Source organism: Berghia stephanieae, chromosome 9 (assembly GCF_034508935.2).
Source record: "Berghia stephanieae isolate SIO BIC M18660-M18661 chromosome 9, UCSD_Bste_1.3, whole genome shotgun sequence".
Classification (NCBI taxonomy): domain Eukaryota; kingdom Metazoa; phylum Mollusca; class Gastropoda; order Nudibranchia; family Aeolidiidae; genus Berghia; species Berghia stephanieae.
This window is the reverse complement of record NC_088368.1, coordinates 17381194-17398425: the sequence shown is the minus strand read 5'-3', so window position 1 is coordinate 17398425 and position 17232 is coordinate 17381194. Positions and strand designations below refer to the sequence as shown.

Sequence of the window (17232 nt, the reverse complement as noted above, 5' to 3'; positions counted from 1 at the left end):
TGGATAGAGGTGGGTCACAAGAATATACGGCTCATCGTATCAAACCGGTTTTGGGCCAGTCGGACACGGTTTGTTCTATCTCCTCAGGACATATAAAGTAGTTCGAGGAAACCGCGGAAAGAAGTAATAAGAAACAACATTCTAACATTTGAATAATGAATGAGTTCGTGGAATCCGTGTTGGAGTAAACCGTGCCCGAGTAAACCGTGTACAAGGAAACCGTGTTCAAGTAAACCGTGTACAAGGAAACCGTGTTCGAGTAAAACCGTGTTCAAGTAAACCGTGTTCGAGTAAAACCGTGTTCGGGTAAACCGTGTTCGAGTAAAACCGTGTTCGGGTAAACCGTGTTCAAGGAAAACCGTGTTCGAGTAAACCGTGTCCTAGTAAACCGTGTTCAAGGATAACCGTGTTCAAGGAAAACCGTGTTCGAGTAAACCATGTTCAAGGATAACCGTGTTCAAGGAAAACCGTGTTCGAGTAAACCATGTTCAAGGAAATCCGTGTTCAAGGAAAACCGTGTTCGATTAAACGTGTTCAAGGAAAACCGTGTTCGAGGAAAACAATGTTCGAGTAAACCGTTTTCAAGGAAAACCGTGTTCGAGTAAACCTAACTCGAGTCTGTGTGCACTTCGTACGTACAATTACAATAATAACCACTTCCTTCATCTCCTACATTCCGATGTACCGACGTAATACCAAATTGACGCAAGGAGTGTCCCATAATTTATGGAGGTACGTGATTAATGAAATGCCGGTCTCTATGAATAATGAACGAATCAATAATCTATGACTTTTCTCACACGTGGTGGTGATGGCGAGCACTCAAATGAAAGGATTATGTAAATAGCACGTGCATTGTGTACTCACGAGTGTGACTCTGTGTGTGTGTGTGTGTGTGTGTGAGTGTATAATATGATGGTGCTGTGCCGCATGGCCGTTTTCGTAAGATTTGCCACAAAATACCCCAATACTAGTTTATTTGAAACGAACTAATGAAGGGAAGATACATTAATTTTCATCAGTTTCTTAAAGTTGGATAACGAAAAATAAAATCTGAGAAACTTATGTCTTCTTTGGGTTGAAAAATTAACCCTGACAAACTGATAAACACGGAATATCTTCCTTAGGTTGAATAATAAAAAATTAACCCATGGAAACTGACGAAAACGAATATCTGTTCATACACACTTTTCTAGATCTTTGTGATTGGTCACTCGTATGTGTGTTTATATATATGTGTGTGTGTGTGTGTGTGTGTGTGTGTGTGTGTTGTGTGTCAGAGAAAGAGATAGAGAGAGAGGGATGGGGGGCTAAAGAGAGAGAGAGAGAGAGGGAGAGAGAGAGAGACAGAGAGATAAACAGAGAGAGAACGAGAGAGGGAGTAGGATATAGAGAAGAGAGAGAGAGAGAGAAAGAGAGAGAGAGAGAGAGAGAGAGAGAGAGAGAGAGATCTATTCGTGGAAACTGGAAATGTGAATAATGGAACACCGTTATCAATGAATAATTAGTGGATTTTTCCCTGTGGTGCCGGTCACTCTATTGTGAGAAATGCCCAAAAAGCACAGAATGGACATTATACTATCGACCACTCGTTCGCACGTGCATGGTGTACTCACGATGGTGGATCCAACGTCCTTAATAGGAGATCCGAAATCACCAACAACAACAAAATATCTGAAGTAAATTTATCCATATAAACAATTTTTTTTAAACGAAAAAAAAACTTCAGGTTTCTCCCAAGATGGCGGTCGTTTCCGTGGCAACGGATATTATTTTTCATAGTTTTTGTTTTGTATTGCGTACATGTTTTAGGGTAGTTCCGTGTATTTTATGGGATGAATGAAGACCTTGCCTTATGAATTAGTATCTTTTGTAAGTTCATTGCTCCTCCTCTACTGTCTAACCCTCTCCTTACCACCTACAGGAAAATCGTCACATTTCTTACAACACAATATACATCTTTTTCTTATTCATATTTATTTTGTTCATCACAATGTTCTTTGTTTAATTAATGAGAACATAAAGTTGTTTTGTAGAGAGATTGTTTGAGTTTTAAAAATCATTTTTTCTGCTGGGTAAGCCCGCCATTTTGGGGAAAATACTGAACATGGTCGGTAAGGAGAGAGTTAAGGTAATACTTACGCTTCAACAGTCGTAACGTCACTTCCTTCCTAATGACGCATGGTAACTTAGTAACACTGGCTCTAAACTATCGGAACAATGGCGGACCCCCGTATGAAATGTTTCCCCGGCGAGCATAAAAGCGTATCCAGAGGAGAAAAAAAAACATAAATTTGATCATGTTTTCACTTTTACACATTCTGATCACAAGACATATGAAAAGTTCTAGCCAGCATGAAGAATAAAAAGTAATGATTTTCTTTGTTTAGAACCAAGATGGCCGCTGTTGCCGGGCGGCGTGACATCAGACTACAGAATGTGACTGTGTGTGTGTGTGTGTGTGTAAGTGTGTGTGTGTTTTAACGATATCATTCCACTCATTATGAATAATGAATGAACCACTTCCGCCTAAGACTCGTATCTCAGATGTCGTTCAGATAATGTAAGGAATATTATGTGAATGGCACGGGTAGGGGGAACTCGCTGATTGTGTGTGCATGGGTGTATGTGGGTGGGTGTATGGTGTATATGTGCCATTTTGGATCGCAGTATTTGTATGTTAAAAGTATATCCCAAGTTTTTACACGGTGGCATATGAAAGTATTTGACAACATTTAGAGCTAACCACATCAAACGACGTTTTCCATTACATCAACATCATCATCATCATCATCATTATCGTCGTCATCATCATCATGACTATCATCAACCCCAATCACGACCACCACCGACTTCTTGCACAACATTCATCATCATCATCATCATCATCATCATCATCATCATCATCATCATCATCATCATCATCATCATTTTCATCATCATCATTTTCATCATCATCATCATCATCATCATCATCATCATCATCATCATCATCATCATCATCATCATCATCATCATATTCATCATCATCATCATCATCATCATCATCATCATCATTTTCATCATCATAATCATCATCATCATCATCATCATTATCATCATCATTATCATCATCACCATCATCATCATCATCATCATCATCATCATCATCATCATGGTCGTCATCATCATCATCATCATCATCATCATCATCATCATCACCATCACCATCATCATCATCATCATCATCATCATCATCATCATCATCATCATCATCACCATCTAAAACCAAAGTCCAAAAGCATGATCCTTAACTCTGTCCACGCCGTTCGAGTACATGGTTCTACTGACCATCATCGCCAACTGCATCGTCTTGGCACTGGAGCAGCATCTACCAGAACTGGACAAGACACCCCTGGCGCTACAGTTGGTGAGTGCTCTTCTTCAAATTTTGTTTGTCAAATCATTAGTCTACGGCCTTTTTGTAAACGCTCGTTTATGTGGGGTATTCTGACCTCCCATGGCGGTTAGGAGGTCACTTGTTGTGTCTATTATCCCCCAAAGTCTGTTTTCCAAGTTGTATTCTGTCTTTGTCTTTAATTGGGATTACTTAGTTGTTTTTTTATCGATAGATTTAAATGACCCTCATCTTAGCAACAACAAAAAAACTCTCAAAGCCTGGTACTTATTTAAATCTATCGATATTTGAAGGACGAGTTTTCTGGCCAAATTTTAAAATATAGGTTTTTCCAGAGTATGACAGTATTGTTAACGTTAATAAAATATTCTAAAATTTTCTCTTTATCCCCAGGACGACACGGAGGTGTATTTTCTGGGCATCTTCTGTGTCGAGGCTTTCTTGAAGGTTGTGGCTCTAGGATTTGTCTTGCACAAAGGGTCTTATCTACGAAACGTATGGAATATAATGGATTTTATCGTAGTAGTCTCTGGGTAAGTCGCTCTTTCTTCTAACATTGATTGTCAGATTTTATCAAATGTTAAAGTTCAAAGTTCAAAAACGTTTATTTTAGGCAATTGCCAATGTAAAAGAAGGAGAGGAATGCGACCCTTTCTTCAAAACAGTGTTATGTTGGGATGGTTATAATAGTAGTAAATTTATATATAGGATGCGCTTGGCTCACAACATTGCTATCCGGAAATATAACGGACCAACACACAAAAATATATGTAATATTGAACGTTTATAGTCTTGTTAATACAGTTTAGTGAGAATTACTCATAAACGTGGATGGCAAAAATCAATAACAAAGCCCTGAGTGACGTCATCTTAGTTCTATCTATATAACTAGTGATGTCTAAGTTTCAAAGGGCTGTAGCTATTAGCAGACCTGCCAAGTATTACGAATATTCATAGAAATACGAATTTTTGGCTCCATCTACAGAACTGCATACGCGTCTTTGACTCAGTGAGTCTTGTTTGAAAAAGAGAAAGTTTAGTTCCATAGAACCAATATCGAGAACTTTAGAGCACTTTTAGATACTGATGAGGGAACATTATTTGTTAAGCTATCAAAAGTGATTGTTTATTTATATTCTCTTGGAAACTACGACTTTTTAGAAATTTTAAGTAGGGAGCTCTGTATAAGTTATACGTGACGTTTCCTTAATTGCAGGTCTGATAACCCAATTTGTATTCGGCTCATTGTTGTAATGGAATTACTGTCAAATCATCGTAAATACTGTCCGGTAATACAATGTTATTAATTCAATAATTTTTTGTGGGGATATCAGACCTGTAAGTATGTTATACGACATTAAAAGTAGAGTATGTTTTATCACAAACTACGTATACGATTCTATCAAAGTAATGAAAAATACTCTTAAAAAATACCTGCTCAAGAAAATGTAGAATCTGAGAAATTAATTTTCGGCCAAAAAAAATCCTGAGATTCGAATATTAAAATCGTTTGTAAATTTCATAAGAAAAGCTATAATTTCTCAAAGCGCAAAACCCCAAAATTTCATATTTTAAACCAAACTTAACTTTCCTATCCGGAAAGCGGAAAGATCATGTGAATTGAAAGGAAAATGTCATTAGAACTTAAACATTCCAGTCTCTTACAGTTTAGGAAATTACAGTAGCTCTTTTGATTGTAAGTTCTTAACCCGTTAACTCACTCAACCCTAACACTGACTATATCCGTAGTTTACCCGGGGTTACTTTTACTCCATGCCTATTTATTACATTTTTCTGAGACAAATTATAGGCGTAGTATCAAAGCCAATGTTCTTCATTTTTACATATTAATAGGAAGTGGATAGAAATATCTATGCACATGCTCATTTTAATACATTTTTTACAATTTTGAAAAGTAGCAAAAATCTCTAGGATTGAGTCAGTCAACTGCTGGAATCAGGAAATACACCTTTTTAAAAATATGTTTTGGCCTAAAAACGTGTCCTTCTAATATCGATCGATCGAACTGACATTTAAATTAATCGATATTTTTGAAGGACGAATTTCCTAGCCAAAATTTTGAACACGTATTTTTCATATTACGTCAGATAACAGTTTAATTTAGTTATAATTTTAGTTTTCAATGTTCAGTGTAAGGTTCGTCTCGTCATAACACTGGGTTGAAGCGTTGGGTAACATATTATGTCGAGCCGTGTGCTCAGCGGTATGGTCTTTGCTTCGTACCCAAAAGGTACCGAGTTCGACCAACCGCTGTGTTGTTTGGCCTTGAGCTTGAGCAAGATGCCTCGCCCTTGCTCATTTTGTGGCGATATACTGCGGCTCACGCCTGGGTTATTCCAGTCTTCTCTTGGAATAAACCCTGAAAATAAAATTTCCCCTTGGGAATTATATTTTGTTTATATTATTAAGTCTGGCAATGATAAAAATGACATAACATAAATCTAATTGAGTCTATTTGGGTGTTTGTCTGTCTGTCTGTCTTGTTTACGTATTATATACATCCATCTATTTGTCCACATTCTATTGTCTGACTATCTGTCTGGTTGATTGACCTCATCTTTGCCTGTCTACCGTATATGTGGATCCACGTCTAGGAAACACGATTTGAAAGAATTACTTAATCAAACTCAATTTATTCATATTCGACTGTCCTCTATCACCACATTTGTCAAACAGACCGGAAATACGTCATTATTCTTTTTCTTTTTAAAAAAAAATATGCTTTGACCAAAAGGAACAGTTTTTATTTATATATATTACGTTTATTATATAGTTAGAACCTCCCTTTGTTGCAAAAAAAACATTGTTATTTAGTATTTATATTTATATATATATATATCTTTATTATCAACATTAGCAACAATATGATCATTATCATCGTATCAGTGTTATTATTGTCATCCATATTTTCATTACCATCATCATCATTATCATCATCTTTACCATTCTACAATTTCGAATAATATGTCCTTGTTACCTTGCTAGCCTATATATGAACACAATTCTCACAGTCTTTGCCAGCAATCTACTCCGCATGGTGCACTTTCTATCTTACATCTATTCAATTGTCTTAACAGATTTATTTATATGTGGCCAACAGCCTTTAAACGGTATGAATTATTTTGTAAAGCGCTTTGGATATTGCGCTATATAAAAGCTCAAGTCACTTTTAAAAGCGTAATTCACCATCCTTACAATGGGTTCAGTTCGATAGCATCCAGTTTTAATAAATAGTTTTCGGAAGCTTAAAACTCAAAACTCACTCTCCTCACTCAAGCTTAATTGAAATTCAATTTTCAAGCGTTTGTTTCACTCCATATAATACCGTTTAGAGCGGATTGGCCACATTTTATCTTCAAACTTTTAACTTACAGCATAAATTATCATAAATTGTTACAACACAGGCTTTCCTTCATCCCATGTATCCTCCTCCTCCTCTCACTGCCCTATTTCCGGTTCATTCGCTTTCACATTGATAATTCTCTCCCTTGATCTAGGACATTTCGGCTATCTATTATCTCCCCTGCTTTCGATATTGTACGCTCTTGTTGGTCTTCTACTCGCCACAATAATCTATCTGCTTCATTTACATATGAGTTCTAATCTCCATCTTTCTACGTTTTTCTTTTGTTCTGCATTATTGGTGTAAATAAATGCATTGAGTGTATCACTCTACTGCCCTACTCTGGAAAAACCCTATATTAAAAATTTTGGCCAGAATACTCGTCCTTCAAATATCGATCGATTTAAATGACCCTCAAATTGGCAAAAACTCTCAAACCTGGGAATTCGAAGGTTTGAGAGTTTATTTGTTTTTTTGCCAAGATGAGGGTCATTTAAACCGATCGATATTTGAAGGATGGGTTTTCTGGCCAAACTATTAAACATGGGTTTTACAAGAGTACGACAGTCTGGTCAACAAGTTTCGGGACTGTGTCAATAATACCAATAGATATAGACATAGAAATCACAAATTGAGCTCTTAATTCAGAAAAGTGAGTGGAGCAGGCACATATGTTGATAACAACAAGAGATCGTGGATAGCTCATATGGTAGAGTCATGCTTTCCCCGGCCAGGCGGAGTTGTCGTACCAGTAAGGTCGCGGGTTCAAACCCCCCTCGCCGCCGCGAAATTGCTTATTCTCTATTGTCTTCTGGCACTTTCCTACTCACTTCATCTCAAATTGAGCTCTACATTATCTGTTGAACAACAACGTCTTTTGACGTGATAAAAAAAACGTGTACGTTAGAGCGCGGCGGCCATTATTAGAAATGAAAGAAGCAATTTATCGCTTTGACGTCACTTTGACGTCACTTTGACATCACAACTGTCTTGTCTTTAAGAAGATTTTATACTCTTCAACTTTGCGCGCAAAAAAAGACGCTCGTTGAGCATCTCTTTGCTGTATAAATCTATAATAAACCCTGAACGGGTTACATCTGATGTTACTCTTCGGTGTCGTCGCCTTCAAACATCCAAACAGTTTCATTGTGAATCTACATTCGTTTCTATAACTAACAACAACAAATGAAGTGAGTAGAGAAAACTAGAGGACATGGCGGGTGTCTGTTATACTCAGTTTCCAGATGCTCGTTGAACATCTCTCTGCTAAATAAATATATTTATTATAAACCCAGAAGCCTGTTACTCTTTGATGTCACGTTCAAACAGGGCCATTTTGAACCTAGATACATAACAACAAGAAATGAAGTGAGTGGAGAAACGCTAGAGGACACGGGTGTCTGCTCGTAGCCATCGTTAACATATTATAGCCCGACACAAGACCCCTCTAGATTGACGTCATTTTTAAGGTTTGTGTAGCGTCAAGTGAGTTGTCGTTAGTAGAGCTCATGAAAACAAGTTATTTCATTGGTTGAACTATTGAATACAACTCACGATTTGTTTTCTTTTGTGGCAAAAGACTGGCATTTTGACATCATTTTTTGATTAGTGTCAGGCTATAACTTTACGAAGGCTACGGTCTGCTTCACTCACTTTTCAGAGTTTCACCGCTGTTCGAGCGTTTCAATATCTGTTTCATTTAGAAATTGTTTTCATCCCATTCGGTCCAATTTTTCTTTGACTCTACTAGGATGTGGAAACTTAATTCTTTCAATGCAACTTTTTAGGCCGTGAGGGGAGGAAAACTGGTGATTAATGATAATTTGGAAGATAGTTACCTTTTTTTTTGGCGGGGGAGGTTGGGGGGGGGGGGTAAAGAATATTGCAAACTTTAGTGCCGCATGTTGCACCCGATCATCTGGTTCGAAGACATTCTAAGACACGAGACATAAATTTTGCGTTTTAAAATTTCCAAAAACGTATTTATACACCGGCTGTCGGAAACAAACAGTCGAATTTAATCGGTTTTAATTTTCTACACAATCCCGGAAAAGGGTTTCAACTTTCTGAAAAGTGTACTGTCAAAACCAATGCATCGTGGACGTTGATGCAATCGACTCAGTCCTCAAACTTATTGACCACAACCAGTTAAATGCCGTACTCTGGAAAAACACGTATTTCATTGATGGTTTTGAACTGACCAAAAAAAAACTCCGTCATTTAAATATCAATCGATTTAAATGATCCTCATCTTGGCAACAACAACAACAAAATCTCTCAAACCTGGGACCTTGTGAAGTCTTCCCGCTATTCCCAGGTTTGATAGATTTTGACAAGCTTTTTTTAATTTTAACGATTGATATTATTTGAACGACTAGACGTCTAGTTTTCTGGGCAAAATCTTTAAATTGTGTTGTTGTTTTTTCATGTAAAGGTTGCTGCTCGAAGCTCGAAGAAATAAATAACAATGTGAAATTGAATGTAAGCTTCAATTTGATATACGAAAACAGATAAAAATGGACGTTTCGGGTTTGTTGATTAAGGGGAAACCCGAAACGTCCATTTTATCTGTTTTCTTATATTAGATTGAAGCTTACATTCAATTTCACATTGTTATTTATTTGTTAGTGTTTTTTTTTTCAAAGCACGGCAATTTTCCCTTATACAATTATAATATAATATATATATATATATATATATATATATATATATATATATATATATATATATATCCTATTATCAACAATGTATTCACTATTCACCATTAATAGAGATATAACATCTGTATTATAAATGGCTTATTATTTTCTTTCTTTTTGCCTAGGTAAACACGTATTCCTTTCTCTGCCAGCTTTTCGTCTCTTATTGAGTCTTATCTTCTGCCTTTGAAAATGACATTGTATGAATGGTTCTAATCCAAACGAGTTATCTTATATATATATATATATATATATATATATATATATATATATATATATATATATATATAAATAGCATTATGTCAGAGTAACCTGGATACCGAAAATTGAATTCAAATTTTAAAAGATTACTAAATATAAAATTATATAAAAAATTGACGAACGTCTTTCATGAGAGCAGCGTTGCACAGATAACTATTCTATTTGAAGGTACCATATTAAGCCTGTTTCTGTATAAATAACTCTATGAAGTATTTGTTGCAATTCTATATTCTTTATTAATCAACAATACAGAAACAGGCTTAATATGGTACCTGTAAATAAACACAAATACAATACAAAAGTAAGAATATCCTCTAATTACCATTTGAACTGTAGGGAACTATACTTTTTTCATCCACAATAAATCGACTCAACGTAGGTAACCGATGTCTCAAATTTCTGGCTATAAATTTCGATTTTCAGAACCTAAACCATGGCGAGATAACACCGTTTTGTTACGATGAGTCACTTTTACGTGGTGTTTTGGACTAGAACCCTTCATCTGAAAATGCAGTCGTTTAATCTACCAATTATTTCGCCCACGAATTCGATTAATCGCATCATAATCTCCACCATTTTTAATTTGCTTTTACTTTATAATCCATCTTTAATTTCACTTCATCGATTATTTGATTTTTTCTTATCATTTCACTCTCCTTCATCAATACGGGCTACAACTGTTTTTTGCCTTGCAGATTTCTAGATTTTATGTTCGAATCTCTTGACCAACCGGCTGTCCGGTCCATCAGGGTCCTCCGGCCACTCAAACTGGTCAATGGCATCGAGAGTGAGTCGCCATTTTGGAGTTATTTATAGTAACATTGATCCACATTGGGCCTTGACCTTCGAGGGCAACAGCAGGCAGACGATAGATTGGATAAAGGAGTTAGATTTGCGGCATTACCTCCCCTGAATTTCTGTTTTACGCAAAATACTATTTTGGATTTAAGGCTCTGTCAAAAGGTCTTTTTTTTCGTTTGTTTTTGTTTTCTGTTGTTTGTGTGTGGGGGGGGTGGGGGGGGGGGGGGGGAGAAGGGTGTTTAGTGGTTGAAAAATATGCAGTTCAAAAATTGAGGATTTTTTTGCCAAGAAATTTAAACCTGAAATAATTTTTTTTAATGTAAAAAAAGACGAGCAGACAAAGTATTGAGTTTCTCCACTCTTTTTGGACCCTTTAAGAAGCTATTTCTGTTATCGTTTCTTTTTGAGCATTTTTTTTTTTGGTGCTAGATCGTCAGGTTTTTGGCATTTTTTGCCATCGACATGCACATATTATCAGGTCTGATAACCCAATTCCTTTCGGGCTCATTGTTGTAATGGAAATCTAAAAAAAAGTCGCGTAAAATATTGTCCATTACAACAATGTTAAACTAGGCCCATAAGTTGGTTCGGATGTCAGACTTGCACATGTATGTGCACATCGTTTTCTTTCATTTAGCCCGATGAAAATATGGTGAAAACTAAATTTGTCCATCCACCTCTTGAGAAAATGTCTCAATATGTCTTTTTTCTGTCCATTGTCACAAAAAACCGACCTTTGACATTTCCTTGTCTCCAAATTGGGCTCATCCTTTTTATTTGCCTCATTATTTCATTTTGTTTTTATTGTTATGCCTAATTCACATTTCGTTCCTCATTCTATATCATGAATTTGCAGGCCAACAAAAGTCAGCTACCGGGTGTTTCAAATTAAATAATAATAATAATAATAATAATAATAATAATAATAATAATAATAATAATAATAATAATAATAATAATAATAATAATGATGATGATGATGATGATGATGATGATGATGATGATGATAATAATAATAATATACTTTATTCATCCCAAAAAAAATGGAAATTCTTTCCCAGACGTGGCATGCATAAACATGTATAAACACAAAGTTGAGAATCTATAACGACAATGTATACATATATATATATATATATATATATATATATATATATTATATATATATATATATATATATATGCAAAGCACAAAAATTGTAAAAATATACAACCAAAAACCAATAGCAACACATATATTAATTTGATAAATTGAGATAGGCCATACCTCTGGCCTTTAGTCCGAACTTGTGTGTGTATATTTAAAAGATAGCTTTTAATTTAAATCAAATGTGAGGGGCCCCTGTATTAGTAACTCTTGAAATGCAACTGCTATTACAAATCAAAGTGATACTAAGCTGCTAGAAGCTGTGGACTGTAAAAATTAATAAACATAAGTGAATATAACAGCTTAAAAAAAGAACAAAACACCAAACACGCAACGTTTCGGGCTCAAAAACCTTCTTCAGCCAACAACAACGTTAATGAATTTATGTTCTCATTGATTTGGGGTGGGAGGTATTTTCGTTGTTGTTGGCTGAGGAAGGGCTTTGAGCCCAAAACGTTCCGTGTTTGGTAGTTTCTTCTTTTTTTTTTTTTTTGAAGCTGACATATTCCTGTTTGTTTATTACTTTTTACTGTTTACAAGACGATCTAATAAAATGTAAACATAAAATATTATCTACAGCTTCAGACAGACCGTTTTGTCAGCCAAATCTAACAGATCTAGCTACCCATTTACTGCTGGGCGGACAGTGGGTGTCGGGGAAAACAACTCCCTTTGCGTGTGAAGCGAGTGCTCTACCAACTGAGTTATCGGGACCTCCTCCTATGATTTGTCTTCGATCTAAAGTTTTATTTTAAGACGACGTCGATTTTATATTGACCTCATGACGGTAGGATAATGAAATGGAGGAGAAGAAGAGACAAAGAAAGAAAGAGTTTGAGAAAATAAGAAACAAGAGGAGGAGAAGGATAGGGAGGGAGAGTTTTGAGGGAAACAAAATAAGCAAGAATTTTTAACGATTTTAGAAGCAACCATATTTATTTATTTGCTTAACAAAGCGAAAGTAGAAAATACAAAAGAGTTCCTCCCGCCATTGGGGAAGGCGGCGCCAATGAATCTCTTCTTTGTTATGATGGAAAATGTTGACTTTGCTTAATGGCCAACTTAGGATGTTGACAAAGGGGAGAAAACTTTAATGTTACATGTCCATCCCCGATGTTTGCTGTTAAAAGCTCTATAAATAGTTTTAACGTCATTTATTTTTTTTTTATATTCAACGTTACAATATTTATCCTTAATGCTAAGCCGACGGAAGTCGGGTGCTTAGAAAGGATTTACAAAGATGGAAAGAAGGATTAGAAATATTACGAAGAAATGTTTCAGCTGTGAACATTTCGTTGTAGAAGAATGTATAGTTCAATAAAACACGGAATTATCAAAATATTATATTTTAGATAATCGATTATATTTTCTATGTCCAAACACCATTGCGCAGACGACACCGGTCGGCCACAGATAGCTGGGCATTGTAAGATATTCAAGATTTCTAGAAACAAACAGGCGAAACCGGTATCGAAAAGCGATGGTGTAAAATGATAATGGAGATGTGAGTCGATACATTTTTTATACAATCTAGACAATCGAACTCAAGTTGTATGGAAAGCAAGGTTTAGATAATAGAAATTGTGCTCAGAAGAAATGCGCCAAGTTTGTTTCTTTATGGGATTCCGATAGCTCAGTTGGTAGAGCACTCGCTTTACACGCAGTGAGACAGTGAGATCGATCCTTAGTGCAGTCAAGATTTTTTTCCAATCCGCCTGTCCACCCGGCAGTTATTTGGTAGCTGGGTCTGTTAGATCTGGCGGAAAACACTTTTGCGATAGACTAGCATCCTATCCAAAGGATAGAAATTAATGTTATTCATTTCACGATATAGAAATCAAGATAAATGCCATGGGCCTGCTGGCTTTGAATATCTATGTGTTTCCTTAGACATACGAAATAATCAAACTCGATAAAATTAGTCAATACAAAATTGACTTATGAGTGAAATGATATTCGTCACACTAACTCGATGGTCATGAAAATGTGGCAAATCCGATTTATGCTAGGAGATAAAGAAATGAGTGTATGGTACAGTGCCGGAAAACGCATAAAGAAAAGATGCGTAAAGCATGTGATCTCAAGGTTATCAGTCTGTTTGTTGATAAGAAAAGTCCTTAAAAATAGTGATCGATTATAAGGGTACATTCAATACTCTTCAACAGTCGTAACGTAACTTCCCTCGTAATGACGCATGGTAACTTAGTAACTGGCTCTAAACTATCGGAACAATGGCGGATGCCCTTATGAAATATTTCTCCGACGAGCATAAAAGCGTGTCCAGAGGGGGGAGAAAACATTATAAATCTGATCATGTTTTGACTTTTACACATTCTGATCACAAGACATGAAAAATTCTAGCCAGTATGAAGAATAAAAAGTACCGATTTTCTTTGTTTAGAACCACGATGGTCGCCGTTGCTGGACGACTTGACATCAAACTATTGATTCCAATTGGGAGCGATCTGTAGTCTTGTTTTTGTCCAACCTAGTCAACAATCACATGGTGTGTTGCTGTACACCGATTGGACATTTCTCAATAAATGTAAACACGCTGTTTTGTTTATGAAAGTTGTAAACATACCCATGAGTCATGCTGAGCAAAATGACCAATTGTGACATTTGGATATTTCTCAAAATGTAAACACTTTTCACTATGTGGGTCATTTTGAGCACACTTTGAAATGTGACCAATGACCTCGAGCACATGGAAAGGTATTATAGATCATCCCCATTGAGACACCCTGTATAATTGTAACCCTGTAATATGATATAGGGATTGCTTAAAAGGTCACATTTAATTTGAAACACCTGGTATAATGATAACTACTAATTTTCGTATGTGTTATTGTTGCAAATTAGGTCTACTTTTTCATTTCAATAATAATTGACTCACATTTTGATAACTACCAGAGTCAAATGTGTTATTCAGAGTTTTAACTTATTTTCTATCGCAGGTAATTGAATTCAAATTATAATTCTCAAAACGTATCCTGTAGATCACCATGAAAAATCAACTTTGGACATACATTTCTTGTTTTACTACAAATTCGCCAATCTGACACCATATAAGATTTTGAGAAGATCAAAATCTTATTTTGGGGAAATTAAATGTCCCCTGCATTCTTGTGTATTTTATGTTAAACGTTGCTTGTTTTTATGCTTAAAAACCATATCATCAGTACGATTAGTTGTTTCTATGAAAAGGTCAAAATTTGATTTAGGCTGTTTTGTTAAAAAAAAAAAACCTTTTTCAATGTCATGACATTTTCAAACTTGCTTTCTGTGTCTCTTTATTCTTCTCTATCTGCTTCTTCATCCAACCTTTTCATTTCAACCTTTTTGGTTTTAATCATTTCCCTGTCTTCCTTCCTCTGTCCAATTAAATAAACAGGCTCAATCAGACGACGTTTACACGTTGATTCATGCATGATAATTTTTAATAAAAAGAGAATATAGTTGGGGTTTTTTCGGTTTTTTAAAAATTATCACAGTTGAATCCCCTTCAAATGAGGTTCGGCTTCCATCGGATTCGACACGATAACCTGTCGCTTTTACAAATAGAGTTTAATATTATTAATCAAAATAATAATTTAAGCTTTTGTAAGTGCAAATCTACGAAGTGCTCAAAGCGCTATACAAAGGTTCCCAAGACAACAGCAACTAACGCTTAACATATCAAATTAAGACACTAGGGAGCAGGCACCGGTGTAAGATAAAAGATCTGAACAATGGTATAGGGAATGAGATTAGCGGAAGAGTAGCTTCCCTTGATTGGACGTCACCCAAAGTCTGTGACGTCTCCGGCGGCGAGGACGAGAGACGCATGCGTACAACCAACATGACGTTCTCTCTCTAATAACTTTTCCGCCGGTGACGTCACAGACTATGGGTGACGTCCAATCAAGGGACGCTACTCTTCCGCTAATCTCATTCCCTATATAAAAAGGTGTCAGACAAAGCAGGAAAGAAAAATACAAGAAAAAAAAAAGCATCAAAAATAATAGTCTTCCTTGACTGGGGATCGAACCACATACCTTATGAAGAAGATTTGCGGTGCGATCTCCAGTCGAGGTAAACGGATTTATTTTGCGATGTTTGTTTTATTCCTTGTATTTTTTCTTTCTTGCTTTGTCTGGCACCGTTCATACACACTTGTTCAGATCTTTATCTTACACTTGACGAGACCCGACACGGCTATAAGACGAACGAAAGAGACAACAACATTACCGGCCGGCTATTCCATTCCAGACCTACCAACTTGGAAAATTGGAAAAAGTCGTAGTTTTCAGGAGTCATAAATAACACAATAGACATTGTATCTACCCTTTAAAATGACCAATTTGTGTTTAAATACATAAAATTAATGCTTTAAAATCCTTTATACACTAGATCTGGCAACAAAACTCTGTTTTTAAGAAGTTTATTTAATTTGCTAGTCTATCGTAAAGTACTTTCCGCCAAACCTAACAGACCAAGCCATCCTAATCACTGCTAGGTGGGCATGGGGCGGGGGGTGGGGGGGTCAGGAAAAAGTCTCGACTGCACCCGGGATCGATCTCGGTCCCTTTGCGTGTGAAGCGACTACCAACTGAGTACGCACGACAACTAACTGTTTAAAATGGGTGCCATTATCACTTGTTTTGTCACAGAATAAGTTTAAATATTATTTATAGACAGCAGTAATATTAGATGTGAATCGCAAACTGATTTTATTCTGTCGAATTATTTTCTACAACACATTTCAAAAATGCTTTTTACACCAAAAATAGTCCGAAATTTTTTCTTTTTAAAATCGAACTTCATTCATTCCAAATATAGAAAATCCTTTTAGAATGAAGAAAATTAAAATTCCGAAAATTCATGAATATGGAATGTCACCGAGACATCGCTCACTCAGACATATCGATTATTTTATTCAAACTGATCACGATATTATATTTCTAGTCAGAAACATGTATCGAACTGGTTGTGATAAAAGAGGCGATGCCCTTTTTGCATATATTCATTAACATCGATACAATATCATTATCAGGAACGTATTATATAATGATGATGGTCTAGGCAGTGACATGTGACTCGTATTCAAGACTCGCGTCAGCCAGCGCAGCACTCCGTGACCCATGGTTTAAAATCTATTTATTATTAGATAATCACATATCGAATTGATAAGTATCGATCTTGGAGCAAAATGGGAAGAGATTATTCTATCCTCGTCTTTCGTCCAATTGGGGTAATACACGTACAAGACGGCGTTGTCTGATGTCAAGAGGCGGCTGGCTCTCCGTAGAGATTCACTTCAGACAAGAATATCATAAAACAAACCGGGTCGATTCAATATGATGTCGGAAAGTCAAAATCGATTATCAAAATGAGGAAAATTGGATTCAATAGTCTGATGTCACGTCGCAAGGCAACGGCGGCCATCGTGGTTCTAAACAAAGAAAATCGGTACTTTTTATTATTCTTCATGCTGGCTAGAACTTTTCATATGTCATGGGATCAGAATGTATAGAAGTCAAAACATGATCAGATTTATAATGTTTTTCTCCTCTGGAGACGCT

The 17232-nt window shown here is 36.1% G+C and overlaps 1 protein-coding gene across 12 annotated transcripts in view; it reads left to right on the top strand.

Moving 5' to 3' along the window:
• The window catches only part of LOC144979807 (voltage-dependent calcium channel type A subunit alpha-1-like), a 591855-nt gene that overhangs the window by 436326 nt on the left and 138297 nt on the right, over positions 1 to 17232 (top strand). For all 12 annotated transcript variants that reach the window (XM_078926927.1, XM_078926926.1, XM_078926929.1 and 9 more), the window contains 2 exons: positions 3304 to 3409; positions 3791 to 3930. In XM_078926927.1, the coding sequence (XP_078783053.1) occupies positions 3304 to 3409; positions 3791 to 3930 (246 nt within the window). The remainder of the gene's footprint in view (positions 1 to 3303; positions 3410 to 3790; positions 3931 to 17232) is intronic.